General features: G+C 46.9%; 1 protein-coding gene across 2 annotated transcripts in view; it reads right to left on the bottom strand.

Annotated features, from left to right (window-relative positions):
• The window catches only part of SGPP2 (sphingosine-1-phosphate phosphatase 2), a 103,751-nt gene that overhangs the window by 51,633 nt on the left and 27,863 nt on the right, over positions 1-24,255 (bottom strand). For both annotated transcript variants that reach the window (XM_028510635.2, XM_028510636.2), the window contains exon 2: positions 12,993-13,151. In XM_028510635.2, the coding sequence (XP_028366436.1) occupies positions 12,993-13,151 (159 nt within the window). The remainder of the gene's footprint in view (positions 1-12,992; positions 13,152-24,255) is intronic.

Below are 24,255 nucleotides of genomic sequence, written 5' to 3' on the forward strand. Positions count from 1 at the left end.
GCCTTCTGTTATGGTCTAACCAGAGAAGTCAGCTGTCTTAGTTCACTCATTTAGACTTTATTTGTTTCCCAGTGTCGGTTCAAAAGGAAGCGAGCTTTCTGCTGCTCACAGCTTGGTAATTCCCAAGCTCGAGTTTTGGGGGAAACCTTCAGAATGTTGTTTCCCAGGCCCCAGAGTCAAATTGCGATGCATTTAAACAGCATTTTCAGATTGAACAAAACATTTTTTCCCCTTCTGGCTTCAGTGCCTGCGAATGCCAGAAGAAATTTAATTTTGGGAGGGATAAAAACGTAACATCTCTTTCTAGTGAAATATGAGCACATGCAATGCAAACAGTGAATTTACAAGCATGCGCACACGGAAACTCAGAGCAAGACTTGTGGGCTCCGTGATTGCTCTGTGCCTGCCCTAGGGGAGCCCTGAACCCCACCCAGTCCCTTTGTCCCTTGGCTTACAAGTGCTTCCTCGTGACTCAGACCCTGGGTGAGTTCAACTGTCTCCCTAAGGACTCCTTTCCCAGAGAGTCACTAACTGTCGCTCCTCTTGGGGGCCCCAGGAAACCTGGTAGGAGCCAGCTCAGTGAAGGCATGTGGGGGGTGTCACCCCAGGGAAATTTGATAGTGCCAGAGGCATTCCTGAAGCCCGAAGACACCATTAAAACAGACCGAACATCCTAACAGGTCCACCACCATCAGTATTTTTTATAATTGTAAAGCTTTCAAAATAAGAGGGGTCCCACAGGTATTTTGTTTAACTCTGCTTTCCACAGATAGTCACACTGAGGCCCAGAGATCGATGTTATCTGGCTGGTTATCAGTAAACTCCGGACTACAATCGATCACACCCTGTAACAGCTCTGATGCGCTCTGAGCCACCCCAGCCTGGCCACGGCGCCCCCAGACTCTTAGAGGGAATAAACCATCCTTTGATTTAATGACTCCTTTTAGGTTAAAGATTCAATGGTATCCGTATCCCATTCTCCTTTTCTTAAAAATGTATTTGTAATAAGTTCAAGTCATGTTTAATCACTTATGATCCATTTATCACACAATAGCATATAAATTGTATACTGTGATCAAACACTGCATAGATGGACAGACAGACCAAAAAAGCAAATTACTTTCAATCAATAAATGTAATAGGTTTAGGAAACTTTTTCTTATGTTTTCATTTTTTAAAAAATTAATGTGCAGTGTCACAGGTTCTATTCCCAGTCAGGCCACATGCCTGGGTTGCAGGCCACGGCCCCCAGCAACCTCACATTGATGTTTCTTTCTCTCTCTCTCTCTCTCTCTCTCTTTCTCCCTCCCTTCCCCTCTCTAAAAATAAATAAATAAAATCTTTAAAAAAATTAATGTGCAACTGGTAAAATGAAGAATAAAATTAACTGAGCACACTTAATATATAATAAAAGCTGGATTATACTAAATTAAGGGAAAAAGCTAGTGTAGAACGCAGTGGTTCGCAGCCAGGGTTCTAGAGTAAGGGCCACGGGTTCAGATCCCGGCTCTGCCCCCAACTGGCTAGAGCAGCCTGGCCGGCCTCCTGACGTTCCCTCACTTGTACAAGGAGAGACATAACAGCGCTTCACCCAGCGAAGTTTCTAAAGCCCATAGCTCGTGTGCAGCACGCAGAGAGGAATCAATGTGTGCTGCCTGCGGCTGCACGGTGAGCTCTCGACACCCTGAGAGCGGGCACAGAGGCTGCCCCACGGGAGAAACAACACACCGGGAGGACACGGCCACAGGGGGCCTCCCTTTGTGAATTTTGCAGTGTCACTTATTCCTGAGCAGTGGTGCTACTGCTCTCTGAGAACTAAATATCCAACACAGGGGGCACAGTCAGAGCCCAAGGGCTGGACTCAGCCAAGCGAGGAGAACGCTGGGGCCAGGATTGGGCCTCGGACACCGGCAGGGGCCAGGGTGGCGGGGGGAGGCCGGGGGAGGCCAGAGGTCCTGGAGGGAAGCCCTGGGGTCAGAGTTGGGCCAGGAAGCCTCAGTTTCCCAGTTTAGTCTAAAAAATGGCTGAGGTCCAACCTCCCTGAGGCAAATGCAGTGCCTCCCGGTCACCGTGTAGGCCCACTGGGCCACCGGAGCACGAGGGCCAGGCTGGCGCCTGGTGGCAGCTGGGCCTGGAAGGAACGGAACGGTGAGGGCTGGCATCTAGTGGCAGTGTCCCCCAAACAGGTGAGCACTGCCGTCTGCACCAGGGACAAGGGACCACAAAAGGCCCCTCTGGGGTAGCCCCAGGCTGCACTGGTGAAAGACGAGGGAAGAGGAGAGATAATAATACCAGGTTGTCCAGTAACTCTCCAGCTTCCAGAACATTCCAGAGGCCAAAATAAAGGGTGGCCCGTCCACCTGTAAAGTAGTAGAACACTTAACTGATAAGAACCTTTCTTTCCTGGCCCCAGCATGGGGGCCACTTCCTGGCCTTGGGACTCCCAGGCTGCCAGAGAGCGACTGAGGAATGAAGGCTCCCAGTCCAGCACCCCCTTCCCCCTTCCCCTGCAAAGGGTCGCTGAAGGAGAGGCAGATGAGGCTACCCAGGGGCAAGTGGCCTAGGGAAGACAGGACTACTCAGAGAAAAATGCAGAGCCTTCCCAGAGGGTTCTGTTCCCTCAGGCAAGGACAGTCCCCTTTGGGGCAAATCCCTACCTTCTAACATGACACAGCGGGACCAAGACGTTGCACGTGCAGTGGGCCGGGGCACTGGCCCCGTGCTGAGCACACCAGTGGGCAGCCATCCGGTTCAGGCCTCCAGCCCGGAGACGAAGGCACCCGGGCCCTCCTCACCCTCCCAGGCCCTGTGACGGGAAGCGTAAAAAACCCGGGGCCCACGGTCTGGTAAGTGGCAGGGGGGTGGGAGGGGGTCCTCCCAAAGACCACAGCACAGAGCACTGGAAGGCAAAAAAGCCTGGGGAATCTGTGACGTATGACCATGTATACATAGGACACTCGCAAATGGGACTGTGATGGTGTGTGGGGCCTTTCCACCCAAACAGGCCCGAGCGCATTTCTGAAAAACTGAGTGGGGAGCGGGGGAAGGGAGAGTAGAGTTTAGCCATTTGAGGATGGGTAATGCAGTGGAAACACGGATGGTGTTGGGAGATAGACCCAGGTGCGAATACTACCTGTTCTACTCACTGGACATGTCCGCTAGGGTAATGCACTTCACTCGATGGGTTTCAGTTTTTTCCTCTGTGAAATGGGGTTCTTATCTATGAAGCCCCTTACAGGGAACCGATCGGCACGGCAAAGGCGAATGTAGCCCAGCGCTGACCCGGAAAACCCATCAATACGAGGCGGCACACAGGAGCCAGGTGTGCACATCGACTTTCCCTGGGGAACTGGGCCTGCGTTGTACCTGGGCTGCTGTGAGACTTGCTTGTGCTGAAACTCCCTCACCCTGAGCTAAGGCTGCTGACGTTTAATGTGTATCTCTGAAGCCACTCCCTGAGTCAGTGCTAAGAGGTCCCAAGGACGAAATGTAACCAAATCAATCGTTTTCATCATTACCTTGCATTTGCAACTTTTTTCCTTTTTTGTTATCTTTGAGAAGTAATCACTTAACGAAATCTAGAAATAAGGAGAACCTTCTTTGATGTAATGCAATTAGAAACCAATAAAAGCCTGTCCAGGCAAGGGTCAGCGCGCCCTCCCCTTGAGAGAGTGGCCGTGCCGTCTCTTTTTCTCCACAGGACTCAGTAGTCCGTGTGAATTTGCCCACAACACGCACTCTGGAGAGCCAGAGTCTGCCTCAGCAGCTGACTTGTAGAGGAGGCTCAGCCAGCAGCTGCTGAGAACCACGTCAGGTCAAGAACGCAGCCTGGGCTGCAAAGGGAACTGCTTGGTTTAAAAATAAAAAATAGAGTTGTTACGATTTTATTTGAAAATTTCATCTGAAAGAAAAGTCCCTATGGCCTATTGCTCAGCTCATTCTCTTTCCTTTTGTTTCACAAATGAATGGGAGAGAATCTGGGACACAGTCCAGTCCAGAGGTGCTTGGGGAGGACCCCCCGGGGACCGATTTGCCTGGAGGCGGTGGGCAGAGAGCAGCTCAGCCTCTCATCCCAGTGGACTCCAGCTGAATTCAGAGGGAATCTGAACGCCCTGCGCTCTGCCCTGCCAGCAGCTCCTTTTTTTCTGGTCTGGATGTGATCTGGCCAATACAACCTGTGTTGCTTAATAAGACGTTAAAAGCTATACCACAGACAAAGGAAAAGGAGGAGGACTCACTGTATGAAGCATTTTAGGGGTTTTTTTTGCATCATTTTTAGCAGATCTAATCTAATTTTGTCCTTAAAGACATCCGGCCCCCAGGCCCCTGGTGTTTCAAACAATTTCATACCCAGTTAATCTTTAATCACACCTCTGAGGGATAAATTAAGTGAAAGCATTTAGAAGAGATGCTTGGGGGGTGGGGGAGGTGCTGGTCTCTCTCTGGGAGGATTTTAATTCTGCTCAATCAAGCCAAAACCCAACCCAAAACAGACCAAAAAAAAACGTCAGTGCAGTCTTAGGGGGTTGGGAGCAGGATCAGAAGCTGGGGTGGGGGGGGGCGGTGGATCGGGAAAGGGGGAAGGGTAGGAGAGTGAGGGAAGCATGGGGCACTTTCTCCAGTCATCATCAAAAACGAGAGGGTAGGGAATCATTTTTCAGGTAATCATGGTGGTAATCAGAGAGATCCAAATCTGTCTATTCCACCACAGGAGGCCAGTTTAAAGGTTTTTTTTTTTTTAAAAAAAAAAGGAAACTACACTAAAATCAAAAGATTTCCTCATTGTGCTTCAAAACCAATACAGTTTGCATAATAAACCCCCTAGAGACATTGACTTAATATTTAACTAAGGCTAAATTACAAGATTCTACTTCAGAGGCACTGGGCAGAATCCCCGACGCCTAATTCTGTTCCGTTCAATGCGAGTCAGCAAGGGTTACAATCTGGCCATTGTTGAAGACTTTTCAAGACTCATTAATCTCAAGCAAGAGCCAACTTAACAAGCAGGGCACTCTTTTGAAGTGAACGGTGGTAGTGGTTTAAACAGAGGATTAGGAGATAATCACATTTCGAGTCATCTTCTGGCACTAACACTGACCCCAGTCTGGGGGTTGTGGAGTACAGGGACAGGACAGGCTGCCTCCCTCTCTCCCCTCACCCCGTGTCTCAGACTCCCTGTGACAGATGGCAGCCGGTCCGCATCCACAGATGCCACTGCATTTTTGACATGTTATCCCCAAGCTCGCCTCTGAACCAATTTATAAAACCATTTTTATAAAATAAGACCCAAGACTCTGCTGCAGACAGAAGCTATCTAGACAGTAGGCACAATTTAAACGTAAATGTTAGGTCTGCTTCATACTGTAGATATCAGCCAGCTAGCTTTCAACAGTCAGAAGGTGAGAGATGTGAAATCCATCATTTTCGACTCCAGCTCCCCAACCTCCCTTGTTCGACGTGGAGGAATGGGAACAGAAGGAAGGACTAGTCAAGAGGAATCTCTTACGGCTTTTGTTATCTCCAGGGGTTGGATTGTGCAAGAACAAAAAAAGGAATTTGTATTCATAAAGCAATTAAGCATTTTCTTTTAAAGTACTCCTCCAATCACGTTGGATGCAATACAGCAAATAATTGAACATTACTGAGCGATGGATTTGATACACAGTTCAAATGTACTGTCAGATACCAAGGGGGTTCACAACACAACATGGAATAAGTAAAGCCATGTTAGCACTCGGTCTGCGAAAGAAACAACACTCCTCCTCCTTTTTTTAATGTTGCTCTGCCCAGCTTTCGCTCTTTTCTTCTTACTCCATGTCCCGGATGGACCTCCTTCAAGTGTCACACAGTGAGTGTGTGAAGAAGGCTCATGACCACGTTCCAAGCCTCCAAGGATCCTCTAGCTGGTGCCTTTCATTTTAAAGTTACAGCTCTCCAAGCCAGAATCGTAAAGAGACTTGAGCAAGATTTCACCACTAGGGTTATTGTCCAAATTTCTTGTCATTCCATCCTCACCCATAGCTCTGAGCCCCAATTAATTGTCTATCCCATCCCTGGCACAGTTGTTTGGACCAAGTAGAGCCATGGTACCCACCGGCCAGCAATGGATGGAGTCACACTACACAACGAGCCGGGTCAGACTGTCTTGAAAATCTGAACTAAGACATGGTTGGAGAGTGACCAGCTGGCAACAGGAGGTAAAGACGCAGATACGTGGAATGACAGCTTAATTGTAGTAGACAGCTGTTTACTGGCGTCAGTTCCTGTGCGGGTCTGGTTTTTATGGGTTTCTTCAGAATCTTACAACAAACCCTCCACTTTCTAGAGCTAGTTGGAATGGTCTGGGTTTCTGGAAACCAAAGAACGCTGCCTATAAACATGGGCCTGGTGTTCCTCTCATGGTATTACAGGACCACGAGTCCCTAGTGAAACCTTGAAGCCGCTGCTGGAGGTGGAAGCAGACCCCCCTCCCCATGTACTCTCCTTGCTTCCAATCAGGAAGATCATCGACAGCTATGAATTATCAGCCATGACTGGCGTGGCTCAGTTGGTTGGGCATCATTTTGTGGAGCAAAGGATTGCTGGTTGATTCCCGGTCAGGGCACATGCTTGGGTTGTAGGTCTGGTCCCTGGTTGGGGTGCATACAAGAGGCAGCCAGTCAATGTTTCTTTCCCTCTCTTTCTCCTCTCTTCCCCTCTCTCTAAAAATAAATAAATAAAATCTTTCTAAAAAGCTATGCATTATTAGAAGAGAAATCAACCTTGCCTGGAAAACTTTCAGGAGCTACCAGAGCCTTCAACACAATCAGAGAAACTATAGGGAACAGTTTGGATATGATAACAATTATTTTAAAATAATCACACATGGGTTAGGATGCTGGTGAACCTATCTTTCGATGTTAGATAAAAACATTCTTTTACAAATGGCAAAAAGACAAGAAAAAAACTCAAAGACAAATTTTAACGTTATTGGAGTTCAGTTGGCATACCAGATTTTCTAAGGGCTGGTCATCCCTGAGTAAGCTATCGGGTTGGCCAAATAGTCTGTTTAGTTTTTTCCCGTAAAATAAAAGACACATTTTTCATTTTCACCAATAACTTTATTGATTGGCTATTTTGAGTATGTTGGCTCTCTCCTGCTATTGGCTTCTAGTGGGTAGAGGCCAAGGGTGCTGCTAACATTTTCCAATGCACGAGGCAGCCCCACAGCAAAGAATTATTTGGCTGAAAAGTCAATAGCAACAAGAAACTTTGCAAATTACTTTTGACATGTCTGATCAGTTACAGCACCTTCTCCATACACTGCACACATCTTTTGCATTTTCTTGCATTTTTACCCTTCTTGAAATAATAAAGCATAATATGTCAAAAAGTTGCCTATCTTCTTCCATCTTCATTATTAAAATGACTACACAAAAATTCACCAATTTTGATGTTTTTTTAAATGTATGTTGATATGACAGCTGTCACAATACAATCTGAAAACAATGTTTCAAATGAAGTTAAAGGCAACTAAGTGCTACTAGAGCCATCTTACGGAAAAAACTAAAACTTTTTGGCCAACCCAATATTTTACTGTAAGGAAAGCAGCAGGCCAAAAAGATTAAATGCCTGAAGACAGGAGTCCCAAATTCGAAAGCCTTAAAAGAACCAGGGAGGTCACAAAGGGTCAGACAACAGGGAATGGTGAGGTCTGTGACTAAACTCAAGTGAACACACAGTATAAAAGCATTGAAATTCCATTTCAGTGACTTTCTTAGGTCACCGCTGATGTAGCATACAATTAAAAACCATTTCTCAAAGTCCTGAACTTCTCAAATCATATATAAAGACCTATTGCCTCTGAGCTATGAAAATCAATAGCTCGTTATCATTTTATGTTAGCCCCTTTTAAAAATACTCAAAAAGCAGACTTACAGTTCACAAGAGTTAATACAAAAGGCTAATAAAATTCTAAAAAAAATGTTCTCCTCATCACTAAACATATATGAAAGGAACATGAACTGAGATACCCTTTTTCACTGTTTAAATTACCAGTGATTAAGAAAGGACACCGCCCTGACCGGTGTGGCTCAGTGAATTGAGCATCATCCCTCAAAGCGAAAGGTGAACAGTTTGATTCTGGCCAGAGCACGTGCCTAGGTTGTGGGTTCAGTCCTGGTTGGGGTGTGTTCTCTTCCTCCCTCCCTTCCCCTGCCTCTAAAAATAAAAAAAATAATAATATCTTAAAAAATATTGACCAGACACAAAGCTCATGAAGAGATGTCAAAATGAGAACTCCCACATAGGTGATGGGGGCACTGAAACCAAGCAATATATCGAGGGAAATAATTTTGGCATATGAATCACTGGTCATAACGTGTTTATCAGCCCTATGGGGCAGGAAAACATTTTCTCTCTTAGAAATAAGCCTATTATTTCCCAGTGGATTGCTTTTTTATTTTTTTTTTTTGAGAAATTTGATAAGAGTTTATTTGAGCCAGACTGACACATATGCTGGGAAGCAGGACCTCAAATGCTCTGGAGAAATGAAATTTCACTTTGGTTTGGTGGAGGCCAAGTTCAAAGACAAATTCATGGCTCAGCTTAGAATCATCAAGCTACATTTAACTTTAGACTAGACCTGAATATCCTCTCCTGTCTGCATTCCTCCTAATTTTGATTTTATCTACTTTTCCCATTTTTTTTGGTATATCTCATCTTCAATGCCATGAAATATCTGTGAAAAAAGGCAGACTATAAACAAGTAACATATCATAAGAACAGGGAAAATCAGCCTTCCAAGAATCCATTGTGTCAACGATATTTGCATTGCTACTTTACAAAGTGGGAAACAAACTTATTTAGCCAAAAGTGAATTTTGCTTCATGTGATAAAGCAAGTTCACGAACACCATGCAGTTTCCATGAACTTGCCCCTAATCTTTGTAAGATACAGCACCAGCATTTAAAACCTCTGTGTTAATTTTTGGTGGGGCCGTCACCATGCTGCAAATGGAAGTCGAGATCAGCTAGTCGCTTGGTTGGACCATGGCTCCTTCTGAAGCACTATCTCCAATATCTTTTTATGAGCGTCTAATTAGATAATCCACTCATCACCTTTTCTGTCCCGAAGTCAAAGATTCTGCTGAATCCAAGGACACATTAGAAACTCTGGTAAGCGACAGATGACAGAAATAATGACTTGAGTTGATATCTTTCAGTTAACATAACAAAAGCTTATTTTCTGGGATAAAATACCTTTGACTGCCAAGAAAGGCATATAAAAGACATTTACAGAGAATAAAATTGATAGTGCAATCTGGCCAACCTCATACACAGCCACAGCAGAAAAGCAATAGAAGAGAATATTAGGCGCATCATTGTAATGCTTCAAGCTTCAGCTTTAACACCTCTTTAAAAGAAAAAATCGACAGTGAATGCTTTTCACGTCATTAGCTGTTCTTCTAAGAAACAGAGATGGTAGCCCTTCCTCTCTCTTTAGCGCAGAAAGCCACATTACTCAATCCAATGTGATCCTGGTGAAGTTATTTAACCTTTCTGCATGTCATTTTACTGATCTGTAAATTGGGCCAACAATAACCATTGATCAGGATTGCTGACAGGCTTAAACGAGGTAAAATGTAAAAGGCACTATTACAGTGAAATGCAACATATGACATGGCTTACCAGCATTTGAAGTATTACTATCCTGATCTAAAGGATGATGAAAATGATACTTACTGACTGTTATGAAGATCAAATACAGTCATGAGAAAAAAACCATAATGAAATGGAGGCCAACAGAAGCCAGAAAAGATGTACCACAGAGGGCGGAACAATTGTGATGGTGACGATAAAGCAGTTAGAGGACCTAAGTTCTGCTGAGCTATTCCAGACCCTGTGAGTCACCCTGAATTTAACAAGTGATTTGTAAAAGCAATAAAACCTGTCGGGACTTCATCCAAAAACAACTGTAAAATTAATTAAAAAGTTTGACAGGAGGTCTGGAGCTCCTGAATGCAGCTGCCTTCCTTCCAAAGGCTGTTGGGCGTGATTAGATGTTCAAAGTGACAGGACTTCAAGCTCTGCCCCTTAGGTGATTAACGCTTCTTAATCCTCACCCCAGTGAGGAGGCAGTCGTTAATGCAGGGATTCCCCTTCCAGCAGAGAGGCTGCCTCTCGGGAAAGCTGAGAAGAGCCTCATCCTGCCCCACCCCTCCTTCCCTTCCAGCCCCCAGCACCACCAGGAATTTCCCTTCCCTTCCCTTCCCTTCCTCCTTCAACACCGGAGCCAAGCTGAGCCTCTCTCATCATTATCTGTGTAGTGCAGGGCACCCTCCCTTCCTACCTCTCAACCTTTCTCCACCTCCCTTTCTTTTCCTCCTTTTCCTCCCTTTTCCCCTCCCTATCTCCGCATATCTATCTCTCCAGCCCCCACCCACCCATGGCCTCCCTTCCCTCCACCAGGAACGGCCAGGACCACACGCAGTGCCTTACAGACACAGCTGACCACACGGAACACGAGGATCACAGAACATGTTGCTCTCCGTCTGGGTGCCTTGTGGCCTTGGCCGTGTACCCATTTTTTAAAAGCAAGTCACAGGTCGCCAAAGCTCCGGACAAGCTGCAGAATCAAAGATTGTGCTTTCCTTTCTCTGGCAAAGATTTTATTGGCTCACTCTCTGACAAAAGGCTGGTAATTCTATCTCCAACAGGAAATCCTTTGCACACTTTGAAATGAGGACTCCAAAGCGGAAAATAACAACCGATAGAGGTAATCAGAGAGCCCTCTAACCAGGGTCTCTGATCACCCACCCACCCCCAGGAAAAGCTTCCCACCCTGGGGGTGGGGGGGAGATAATTAGCCAGCCGTGAGCTGACTATACACATTACAATATATTCCCAGGTCACTGTAAGTAATTCACATCATTTGCCCACTCAACCAGCATGAAAGTTGGATTTTGTTTTAGTGTCTCCAAAAACTCAAGCATGGTGGGTCTTTCAAGCACTTTCAGATCTTAAAAACAGAAGGCACGGTCCCTCCCCTCCCCCAGCTCCCCAGTGGCCTCCTGCTCTGCAGGGGTAGAAGCTGGATTCAGATGGGGGGAGGGGGAGCACAACTGCCCTGCCATTCACCTTGTGCAACATGCATATTCTCTCTGAAAGGATCATACTTTTATTTTTTTTTAAAAAGATTTTATTCATTTACTTTTAGAGAGAAGGGAAGGGAGAGAAACAGCAATGTGTGAAGGATACATGGATGGGTTGCCTCTGCCACACCCCCACCTGGGGACCCAGCCCAGGACCCGGGCCTGCGCCCTGGCTGGGAGCCGGCCTTTTGGTTCACGGGTCGGCACTCAGTCCACTGAGCCACACCAGCCAGGTGGATGATACTTTTAGACAGAAGCTGGCTTTCAGAAGAGAGCTGGGCAGGAGATAGGGGCAGGGAAAGAAGAGTGGCTTGTAGCTTTAGGGACAAAAGGAGAAAACAGGAAGAATTTGGGGCCAAATAAGCCTAACAGTAAGCCCTGGGGGCTTGAGTGGCCCTTTAGGCTGGAGGCTTCAACCCAGGCCTTAGATGTTTGGACTTCAAGGGTTCCGTGTTCCACTGGCATGTCATGGTTTTAAAATGTAAGCCTGCATTTAAAAAGTGAGGACAGACCTGGCAACTCCAGCCCATTTCTCCTCACAGCAGGCACAGGAGGCGCAGAGGGACTGCCGATCCCCAGTACCCCACGTGCTCGCACTGTGCCCCCCACCCCCGTATTCCCCACCCTCGCCACCTCTCTCCACCCAGGCTTTCACTGTTTTACTTCTCCCCCTGCCTTTGGGGACATTTGAGTTTATGGCTCCTGATCAAGGCCACTCTGAACTTGTTATATAGGTGAAAGTATGAAGTCCAGGGCCAGGCATGGCAGTCACATGCTTACAATCACACCGCTTCTCAGAGCAGAGCTGCCCAAGAACCCGACTCCTTCCTACACAGCCAAGCACGTCCGTGCCTCCCTTTTCCCTGCAGAATCTTAAGGAAGGAAATTGGTCATGCTGGCATCCCTGTCCCTGAATCTCCCTCTCCTAGCTAAGCAATATTTGACCTTAGAACATCTTGCTCTTAGAAACCCCTTTGTCTTCACCAACTAGTCACTGTGAATTATCATGTTCCCAAGTAGCAGCATGAACAGTCCTCCCACAGGCCAGGCCCTGAGTTCTGTGCACACGCTGTTCATCTTCACGAAGATGCTGGGAGATACGCATTATTAACACCATTTTACTGACGAGACAGGTGAGGCTGAGGGCAAGGGCATCCAGACAAGTGCAGGGCTGAGCTGCCCTTGAACCCAGGCCTTTAGGATCCCAACGCCTGCATACTGGCAGCCCACCTTGCTGCCTTGCAAATATCTACCACCTCCCCAGTGATAATAATAAAAAAAGAACTAATTGGTCCTGAAAGTTAAACAATAGAGTCCTGAGTAAAACCTCAGAAAGGGGTTTTGCTTCCCCAGCTAGAATGGGGACTGGGTTTTTGTCTCCAAGCCAACTGCTCATCCTGCACTAGCAGTGCCCTCAGGGGCGTGCCCTGCCTATAAGTTTTTGTCTCTCTGATGATTATAGAGTTCACTTAATACCGCTTGGAGTTATTAGTCAACAGCTTCTAGTTTCAATTTTTGATCCCATTTTACTAAAATGGGCGCCTCCGGACGCACTTCATGGGTTCTCAGAAAGGCCCTGTCTTCTCTGTCCGTCACTTCTCCCTTCTTCTAGTTTTCATGCACCCCCGGGGAGGCAGACACCAAAGTGCACGGAGTCCGCAGCTTTGTCTGGTTTGCAGACGGAACAAGTTGTGTACGCAGAGTTTTAATTCTTCCTGGTATTTTCCCAAAGTAAACCAGGCAAAAATTCAGCTCTAAGTGATTAAAAAAAAAAAAGGAACATATGTGCAAAGCACTTGAATACCAAGGCCGGTACTTGTTGTAGAAGTAGTAGTGATCCGTGAGTAACAGCAATACTTACCACCCATATGAGGATCAGTCTTCTGGATAAATAAGGGTCAATATTCCAGTGAGTGAATGGAAGAAATGTGATGTAGAACACTTCTTCACCCAAAGCGGCTGAAAATCTGAATAGGTAATAGTAGAAATAATTCTTCACAACGTACTTCTGTACATAAGCCTGAAGGAACAAAAGGTGAGAAGACTGTGAGTTCGCCGGACATGTTACAACCGAGCAAATTTTGAAACCTCTCTCTGAAACTCATGTCTCAGTTGCCAAGGCGCCGCCTCCCCTCCCATTACGTCCTTCATTACGGTATGATTGCGTCGGTGTATGTAGTTGTTGAATGTCTACCGACACAGTTTCTTTACACAATCACAGAAAACGTTAGTTCTTCAAAAAGTTGAATAAGTAATATCTGAGACAGAAATATCGGGAAAACACAGAAAAAAAGCCAAAACCTTTTTCCTGTGTATACAGGAGGTAATAAGTCACAGCAGCCGTGGATAACTAAGAGAAAGACTTAAGCAAAATCAGCTGCTGTCCTGGCTGGCGTAGCTCAGTGGATTGAGCGCGGGCTGTGAACTAAGGCATAGCAGGTTCGATTCCCAGTCAGGGCACATGCCTGGGTTGCAGGCCATGGCCCCCAGCAACCGCACATTGATGTTTCCCTCTCCCTCTCTCTCTCTCTCTCTCCCTCCCTTCCTTCTCTAAAAATAAATAAATAAAATCTTTAAAAAAAAGAAAAATCAGCTGCCAATGAACGCTTTCAGTTTACCTTTTAAAATGGGACTAAGGACAACCCAACACAGTGATGGTGTGAGAAAAGCAGTAAATGCACACGGGGCCTGCCAACACACACTCCCATTTTCTTTCCTTTCCCCTCTTATGCTGGAGTAGAAAAAGACAGGGGGGAAAAAAGACTTAGGTGGGTTAAAATGGGAACAAACTATCTATCCAAAATATCGTAATCACCCTTAAGTTATGGTATGTTCATGATGGGTTAAGACATTAAGCATTCTCTTTGTGGTCATCATGGACTCTATAAAGTCAAAGTAAAATGCCAATGCCAAAAATGGAGGGGGGGAGGGGAGAGGTAGCCCTACCACCAGGGAGACTTGTCAAGACCCTTGTAGATCTGGATTTTGTTTTGTTTGTTTTATAAACATGCGGAGGTCCTTGAGTCCTGGGGGAATTTCGAGAATAAGGTATATGTATTTATTTTGAACACATGCTTTGTGTGCCCGGGACAGCCCAGAACCTGTGCTGGGTGCCAAGAGAATTCAGATGAGTCAAGCATGACATGGGGGTTCAAGGAGCTTTTTTCCAGTGGGAGTCAAAGCATGTAACAATTTGGAGCAATGGATCTTTAAAGGTCCAACACTGTGTTTGAGGCCTTGAAGAAGGCCAAGAGTATGCTGTACTTAAGGAATGAAAAAAAAGATGACCTTGGAAATTGCAAGAATATAACTGTACTTGATGCTGTTGGCTGCCTACCAAGCATGCATTCCTTTCTCTCTCCTCCCTAAAAGGTTCCTGATTTTATTCCAGCCTCTCTATTCCCCTCCATGGAGCCCTGTGACTCAGGGGGAAGCTGACACTGCCCTCAGCTCCAGGGCTGGATCTGTCTGGATTTGTCTCAGCCAGTCACGGAAAGTTCAAGAATTCAGCCTCTAGCCAAGCAGTGCGTGGGACTGTTGAAAGCAACTAGTCAGGGGGGAGCACATGCTGCAAGCCACAATTTCTTCTCTTTTGGGGATGAACTTTGCTTTTAATTGAATTCAAATGAGAAAGAATGGCAATAGATCCACCCTAAATGGGGAAAATAATAATGCACAAAATGAATTAAAGAAGGAAGTGTCTAGTTTCATTTCTCTGCCAAAATAATATTATGATTGGATTTGCAAAATAAGGGCAAGGGGCTGTGAGTAAATAAGTGACAAGCTCCTGTCTCTGTTATCTAATCTGAAAACTAATCTCTGCAAGGTCTGCTCTGTGCATGTAGATCTAATAGGCCCTGCCTTCAGGCAAACGCTGTCAAGAAACCCTTCATCGTGAAGATCGCTTTAACCTGCCAGCTACCGGGTGCACCTGGTAATCTGGCCTGCACTGAAGCTTTACAAGGAGAACTTGAGCCAAACTCTGACAAGGGTCAAGCCTTTCCCTTGTGTCATTTCATGGTTCCCAAGTGCTGTTGACACTGTAAACACTCAGTGACAACCACTTCCCTACCCTGGAGATTTACCTAAAGCCAAGTTCAATGATCTTAATCCTAGTAAGTAATTGAAAAGACCATCAAGGTTGACAGCAAACTGCTCTCGTGTTCCATATTACTAAGTAATATATTTAGACATGCTTCCTACAATCTCGCAGGAATTTTTTTTTTCTTTGGTGTTGTGGGGAGCAGCTAAATATTCTCTAAATCTTCCAGGAACAGAAGAAGCAAAGGTAAAATTCTAAACATCAGCTCATATAGATAGGACACCTACAGGAGTTTTTAAAGAACATCTCTGTACATATGATTAAACTTGAGAGCTATTATTTACCTCCAAATTCTTGGGGGTTACTATGTACCTAAATAAAGCAATGAACTACTTTCTCTTTTTTTTAGAATGAGAATCTAAGTTTCCTTGCAGGAAATCTCAGTGTGTATAACTTCAACCTATTTTTGGAAATAACAAGCATTTCAGTTCCAGTGTAGGTGTCGGTCCCATTGGGAACAATTACAGGGAGAAGACACAGGGGTTAGAAACAGACGTGGCAGGAAAGGTGAATGGCAGAAGGAAAGAGCTGAGAGAGAGGAAACCAAGTGTCAGAAACCCACTGGCACATTTCTGTCAAACTGGCTGTGTGTAAGGGGCTGACGGCCCCTGGGCTGCAGGGCAGCGTCTCTGGGCACAGGCTTAGGAGACAGGGATTAGCAGCTAACTTTTTAGACAAAAGATCAGGAAGGCGCTGGACACGGAGGGGTGGAGAGATACTTTTAGCAACCAGACGCTTCCTAGTATGCCTATTATCCTTCACAAGGCCACATGAAGACGTTTCTAGGAAATAAGGATGATAAGCTGGTAACTACTCACAAAACCATTCTAACTAATTGCAAAACATCACTGATGGTCTCGCTTATTTATTTCATTGATTGGCTTATTTTCCCAAACGTTGGAAAACAAAAGTGTTTCCATAGGTCAGAACGTGTGACCGCAGTCTCCCGATGCATCCCCCCTCTTTGGTCATGAGTTCCTTAAATGCCCGTTTTTCTAACATTGGGTTTTCAACAACTTAGCCTGTGGGCCAGAGACGAGCCGCTCTGTGTTGCTGTTATGGGGGTATTCTGTGTTCTCTGCAAGGCTGTCTCCAACACACAAATAGATCCAGAGAGAGGGGGTGCCACGCGGGCTCGCTGTGTGGGAAGGAGGAGAACATTGAGAACATGGGACTTCCTGGCTCGGCTCAGCTCTGAACCCCCGAAAAGCGTTTTTGTTTTGTTTTGTTTTTCCCCAAGCACATACCAAGGAGTCCGAAAGGCAAAGAGAAGTTGGCTAGGTCGGTGCCCCTGATATATGAAGGGCTTATACGCCCGGGGAAGCAGAGGGGCAAATGCCCAGCAGAGTGTTCAAAGGAGGAAAACAAGGAATAGTTTTTAGCCAAAACAATGGGTGACCTGAAGGAAGTCACTTTGTGTCCTTCTGAACTTCAGAGGCCTCAGCTGCAAAGGACAGAGTAGCGTGAATTGAGTTGCTTTTTGATATACAAAAACTTTTAAAATAGGAAAAGTCCCCTTAAATAAAATGGCACCACAGGCCTATTATATAAAATGAGACTGAAAGTCTGTACTAATTGGTTGAAAGTGAGGGGGCCCAGAGAATCCCTATTTTGGGCCCGACCACTTCCAGCCACCGCCCCCCCCCCCCCCCCCGCCCCCGGCCCTGCTCTGGAACAGCCCCTCAGAGCGGGTCAGTAGCAGGTTTGGAAACCACGGACCTTCGCCTCTGCCAGACTCCCCTACCACCATCCTAGCGTTCACCTCTGGCCCCGAGTACACGGGCTACAGGCACACCCACCCTGAGGTCTTTTCATAAACTCTGGACCAAAAGTCATCACAAAGTCTTACTACTTTCTCCCTTTGCTCAGATCAGAGCTACGAATGTAAGTATTTCTCCAAAGATCAAGTTTGAGACACTCCTGCATCTCAACAGAGCTGAGAGGAGTTCACATCTCGGAGGACACCTGCCACTCCAAGCCGTTCTCTCCAGGTGGACCTCACCCTCGAGGGCTGAGGGAGACCCCACGATACAGGTCCGACTACGTGCGTACAGTCAGTCTTACTTAAACATAATCGTAAATCCCAAGGCTCTTTTGTAGAGAGCACACTGAACAGCAGCGTTCCTTTCATAATGACTTTGCTTTGGAGAAGGTTGAGAGACTGGAGAGGAAGCAGCCAGTGAATGCAGGGTGAGCCAGCCTGGAGAGCAGGAGGGGCCGGGAGGAGGACAACTCTGAGCCCGGCGGCGGGGACCCCGGACGCTGGAGCCAAGAGTCTCAGACCGAATCCAGGCTGGCGCACCCCTCGCTATCTGAATAATCTCAGCAGTGCCTGAATCTCCCAGAGCCTCAGTTTCGCCTTTCAAAGATGTAAATAATACTAGGACATACCACATGGGGATGTGGGGGAGCTTAAATCAGATACTGTTGCCTGCATATGCAAAGCACTCAGTTCAGAGCCTGGAGGAGAAACATCTCAGTGAGACGCAGCTGTTGTCCATGACTGACCACGATAGCGGTGAAGATTTCTAGAAACTGCTTCTCAGTTCTAACGTTCCTTTGAATCACCTGGGTCCTGTTACAATGCCGATTATGGTGCAGTTCCCCTGGGGCAGGGCTGATTGCCCTGAGTTCCCAGGTGGTGCATATGCTGCCATTGTCCAGCCCAGGGACCGCACTTCGAGGAGCAAGGGTCAAGGACTCCCCAGTGAAGGGTTTTAAACACAAAAGTGAGGCTTTCAGATTTGCTGGTCGGTGTTGGAGAAAGCCCCAATGGGAATTGAAGGGAGTTAGACAATGTGATATCAAAGCAGCAGGTGAAAACACTGGCAACAAACCGGAGGGAACCAGGAGTGAGTTCCATGCAGGAGCCCACAATCGTCTGAATGCAAGAAGGGAGCCCAGACAAGCACCTTGAGTGCTGAAGCTACTAAACCAGGGAAGGGCACCCCTAGGAGCTGAAATGGCAGCTGGAACCAACTACCAGCTGACAATGCAGAAGGCACTAAGCCATCTCCAGGGTTTGCATAAATTCTTGGATGACAAATACAAAATTAGTTAGGACTCACGGACCTTAAAAAACATTCTTAGCCTTGAGAGACCATCACGATACAGAAAAACAAGTTTCATTTCTTAAAAAGGGCTTTTTGCATCCCTGTCAGATTCCTGGCTTGGAGACAAGGCCCTCTGTCTCTGCAGGCAGGAACCTCTGTCCTTGCGTCCTCTGCTAAAATGCAGGTGGCGATTTGCCTTTTGTTAAAAAATAAAATATAAAAACTGAGAGTATCCTATTAAGATGGGTGGCTTTTGGAAGTTCCAAAGTATTATCTTTTTTAGCCCAACCTGAAAAACTGTCATTGCCAACTACATCTGCAATAATATACATTCAACCTGCACACTTAGCTCATTAATTTCTGAGGACCATCCCATTGTCACATGCTTGCCCAGGGTCATTTTTCAAGGCAGGCAACATCATCGTGTGCTTGGGATTGTGGGAGAAAAGGGGTATGAGCCGATGACCTCCAGATGGACAGTCCTTTATGCGACTGGGGTCTCCCCAGAGAAAATACTGTCTGTGGTCGAGGGGATATCCCAAGCACAGGATTCAGGACTAAAAGTCAACAATGCCTTGCTCTCTGATTCTCACACTTTGCATGCGTTCAGCCAGAATTTCCAATCTAGAGCCCAGAGATTGGGAAGGACATATTCAAGGCACTGGACACCTCTTTCTTTCTTTCTTTCTTTTTTTAAAATATTTTATTTATTTATTTTTTAGAGGGGGAAGGGAGGGAGAAAGAGAGAGAGAGAGAGAGAAACATCAATGTGCAGTTGCTGGGGGTCATGGCCTGCAACCCAGGCATATGCCCTGGCTGGGAATCGAACCTGTGACACTTTGGTTTGCAGCCCACACTCAATCCCCTGAGCTATGCCAGCCAGGGCAACACTGGACACCTCTTTCAATACAGTCAGTAGAAGTTTCGCTCCTGCTATCTCTCTCTGAAGAGGCCTTGGCACACGTGCCATCACACACCACGGGGATGGAACACTTGGGAAATAAACACTCCCCGAGCTGTTATTTAAGACACCAGCTAGCAAGTTAACACCCCAATTACCCACCAAGCAATGCCCAGTGTTTTTTTATAAAATTGAATATGGCAAGCCTTAGGGGACAAGTTTATATAGACCGTTCATTCATTGCTACACATTAGTGATGGGAGATTGTTTACTAATATGCTCTCATCACTTATTTATCTTTACTTTTAAAAGATTTTATTTGTTTTTAGAGAGAGGGGAAGGGAGGGAGACAGAGAAGGAGAGAAACATTGATGTACGAGAGAAACATTGATCGATCACCCCCCTCCCCCCGCCACACACAACCCAACTGGAGGCCTCTTGCAACCCGGGCATGTGCCCAACCAGGAGCTGAACAGGAGACCCCTAGCCCCATGGGATGACGCCCAACAAACCTAGAGCCACACCAGCCAGGGCCCATCGCTTTTTAAAAAATCCTCACTCAAGCATATGGTTATTGATTTCAGAGAGAGAGAAGAAGGGAGGGGGGAAAGAGTGAGAGAAAGAGAGAGAGAGGTGTGAGAGAAACACTGATTGGTTGCCTCTCGTATGTACCCCAACCAGGGATTGAACCCACAACCTAGGTGTGTGCCCTGACCAGGAATTGAACCTGCAACCTTTTAGTGTACAGCACGATGCTCCAGCCAACCGAACCACTGACCAGCATGCTCCCATCACTTTTAATTACTCTTATTTTTTTTTTTTAATTTCAGTTTAGGAAATCAAGACTTTCCAACCTATAAAGAAAATGAAATGATCACTTAGGAAGCCTAAGAAAGATTGACAGTGTCCCTTGAAGGGGAAACCAGAGGAATGAGACTGTGCAAGGGTTTCTTCTTTCATCTTCAAGTCCAGATAGAATTACAGGCGGGGTGAGCTCACTGATGTCTGCTCTTGTGCCGGGGTGATTAAAATTTCAGGATGGCAGGACCGAAAGTCAATAAAATAAAAGGACACATTCTTCGAGTAAAAGAGCTTGAAAGGGAACTTCACGTTAATCACTTTCATCTGCTTAGTTAGCATGTGTCGAGGTCCCTCCGCTTGTGCTCAAGAGTAAGACGGAGGCTGGAGGGGACTGAACCCAGCGTGGCTTTTATTCGATTGTGTTGGAGCCTTCTCCACACTGCAGCCTTGTTTTCCTCGGGACAGTCCATTGGCTTTCAGCTCCTCCCCGGGACAGCTGACATCTTTCTTTTCCTCAAGAGCCAGCTCCCCTATCGGGCACCATCAGAAAGGGGTAGCCGGTGCTATAAATGGTGAAATTCTCGGAATTGCAACAGTGACCCATGGTGGCAACGATGCTCCACTTGTATCTAGAAACCGGTCATTCAAGGGGAGAAAACACTGCCTTACCATGACTCGGGGAGCTCTGCCAGAAACACACAGTCCCTTAGGAAGCGAGTCTGGGAACGTGAGGGGCGGGGTGGGACATGGGTTTGCAGAAACTGCGGACATGAGCCTCGGCTAGGAGGACTTCCTCCACGGTCGCCACGAGCAGCGGGATCAACACGAAGAGCAAAGATGACTATTGCCCTTTGGACAGGGGGTGGGAGGACCAGCTGCCCTTTAAATTCCCGAAATGTCTTAAGAACTTAACTCTTTTTCAAAACATTTGGATCCCTTAAAACCTGAAACACATTGCGCCAAACGCTCTTCCACTTCATTGTTAAGCCCTCGTGTGTTCGGGGGGGATTTTTTTTGCGGCAGATGTTTCTGATTCGTTTATATTAACTTATCAACGTGACGTCTGGAAGAGCTGGAGGATGTTCAAGAAGGAGCCTTTTAAACGCGAGTTCGTTAGTTTTAAATCCAGGAGTTCTGCCCCTGCTCCGATGGGCACACTCGGAATTCAGAATTTGGGAGGCTTGGTTTGGTTCTGCCCTACCCTGGCAGCGTGAATTCATGCGTTCCTAAATCCCTTCAAAAGAAAACCAAAAAACTTTTCTAAAGGTTTAAAAGGCACCACCAATAGGGGGGTGAAGAAGGCCAAAAGGTACAGATTTGTAGTTACAAACTAAGTCAGTCCTGGGGCTGTAATGTACAGCATGCTGACCACTGTTAATAATGCTGTTTTGCCTATTTGAAAGTTGCTGAGAGGAAAGCATCAAAATTCTCACCACAAGCCGAAAAATTCTATAACCCCATAGGGTGACAGAAGTTAACAAGGCTTCTTCTCATCGTTTTGCAATCTATGCAAATATGCAAATATCGGATCATTATGTTGTGTACCTGAAACTAGTAGGATGTTATAGGTTGATTATAGCTCAACAACAAAACAAATGTCTAAACTTTTTTAAAAGGCACCACTGAAATGTAAGAAAGCTATTTGGACACATATAAGGTTTTCTCCTTGGTGATTTTTACATACAGAGATGTAAAAACAAACGTTGAAATGAGGCAAAAAGAAAACTCAAGTCTGGCTAGTTTGCCACTGAAGGCAAGAAGATTTCACCCAAAGGCTTTCCTGCCCCCATCTTTCTGGATTATCCGGGCACAACGGGCAGGGGTTGTTTCAGCCTGTAGCTCCTCTCGTCTGAGGCTACCACGTTGGCAGTTGTGTGTGTACGTGGAGAACAAAGATGAAGCAGAAAAGTACCTTCCTGCTACCCATCCCCACTTCGGAAATCTAGCTCTCCACCCCTCGAGCGCTCCTGTAACCCGAGATGAGAAAGAGAATACTTGGGAATGATTTCCTTTCTTGATAGGCACCCTCCCTCACCCCCCACCCCCAGGTGGCCATCAGAGCAGAGCAGGGATGGCTGGGACTTATGGGAGGGGGAGGACCTTTTGCTGAGAGGGTCTCTCTCCCTCCTCACTCCTCCTAAACCTTGGGCAAGTGCCATCCCCCTCCGCCAGGTTTCCAAGCTATAGTTCCCTCTGGAAGGCTAGCTCTGGCGAAGCTGGAGGTCGCTGGTCACAAAAACAAACTTAGGGAAAGCTTTGAAGCCGTGAGCACACAGGAAGGACATCCAGAAGAAAGCCGGGCTGGATCGGAACAATGGTGCTCCCCACCCAGACTGTGCTGGCGCACTCGGGTTCCTTTGTGCCCGCCAGCGTTGGGTTGGGGATTGTTGTTCTTTCTGGCGCTTTTGATTTTCTGAGTTAAACACGTGGGCTTTTTATGTTACTTGTTTTTCTGATTATCTGATTAATATGTTTTCCCCCCTGATTAACACATTTTACTTGAGAACACGTGGGAGTTCAAAACTATGTAAAAACAAAGCAAAAATTCCCCATGATCCCACCCCTGAGGCTCGACCCCTGGGAATAGCCTCACTGGTCTCTTCCTGGTGCGTAAGTGAGAGCATGTGTGGCCTGTATTTTAGCAGAATTGAGATTCTACTACGTCCTACATGTTTAAGTATGATGTAGTGTATGTCCCTAGGTCCCTAAATATTACTTTAGATCATGACTTTGGCCAAGCTGGGCTGTCGAGCTTCTGTTCCTTCTGCACTAGGCTCCACCAGCTTGCTTGCCCCTTCCAAGGCAGATCCCAGCCCAGCCCAGCCCAGCCCAGCCCAGGGCAGCAAATGCACCCTGCTGGGGGCTCCTGGGGGCACCCTCCCCAGACTCTCTCACTGCCTCACTCCCTCCTTAGCCTGACCAAATAAACATCCACACCGACGACATCCCCCGTGACCACCTGTTCGGCCTTATTGCTGTTTGCTCGTCTTTTTACCAGATCTTGCACAAGCTTCAGGGAGACACTCTGCATCTGCCCGAGCATCCCAGCTCAGAGCACAGGGCTGAAGAGATGAAGAATGACCGGGGAACGGGAAGGACAGTCACTGCGCTGCAGCAGAGGGAGGGCCCCAAATCCACCTTTAAAACGGTGAAACCAGGTCTTCACGGCTTTGGAAGTCCTGGGGTTGGTACGTGAGCCAGAGCCCTCGTTCCCAGCTACCTCTAGCCAAGACGCATGGGTCTACATGGAGCTAAGAGGGTGTGAGTGTCTGCCCGCCTTGGGTCCAATGACCGATCTACTCGTGCAGCTCTGGGGAAATTTGAACTTCCTCGCCTGTCCAATGGGTGTATTCTCACTTGTGCAGCGGGTCTGTCCTTATCTAAGCTACGAGTTTATCCTCACCTGTGAGGTGAGGTACATCCTCCCCTCTGCTGTAGGACATCCTTACCTCCACGGTAGGTATGTCCTCCCCTGTGCAGTAGGACATCCTCACCTCTACAGTAGGTATGTCCTCTCTTGTGCAGTGGTTGGGCCCTCACCTGTGCAGCGGATATAACGCCAGGTCCCCAGCAGAGACGTTAGAAAGATGCAGTGAAGTCACTTATATAAATTACATCCTACTACAGCAGACACACAGTATGCACTCAATAAATGGTAGTTCTATCTGCCATGCTTTTTAAACAGTATAAATAAGAAAATGCCAGAAGTGTCCAGTTTTGGTGGAATACAAAGGATGAGAAAAAGGTAATTTTTTTAAAAAAAACAAAGACACCCTGGAGGGGGCAGGTACACTGCCCCGGAAGGATGACTGGAACCGTGACAGAAAGAGGAAGGGAGGGAGACACTAAGCTGAAGGGAACAGCATGAGGAGAAGGATGGAAGCAGCAAGGCACAGTGCTCCTGGGACGGTGCACGGCCATGGCTATAGCAGACGTATCTATGAATCGCAGGCAGCGAGGCTGGAAACGAGACCAGACCAGAGAGAGTCCTGAAGGAGGGTCAGTCATGAGGAGGCTGGGATTCACCCATGGGCAATGGGGAGCCACTGAGAGCACTGGAGCAGCGAGTGACCCGATCAGCAGGGTGGTCTAATGGCCACCCACGTGCTCACATTCTTGTCCCTTCTCAGTGATACCCCATCTTTTTCAGATTCGGACGTGTGCAAGAAGACAGGCTGCAACACGGCCAGGACCCCTTCTCCTGTGCTGTGCTCCCCGGGGGTTTCACACACAGCCGCCTGGGCCATGGGCAGGCAGGCCGGTCGGA

Source organism: Phyllostomus discolor, chromosome 4 (assembly GCF_004126475.2).
Source record: "Phyllostomus discolor isolate MPI-MPIP mPhyDis1 chromosome 4, mPhyDis1.pri.v3, whole genome shotgun sequence".
NCBI lineage: Eukaryota > Metazoa > Chordata > Mammalia > Chiroptera > Phyllostomidae > Phyllostomus > Phyllostomus discolor.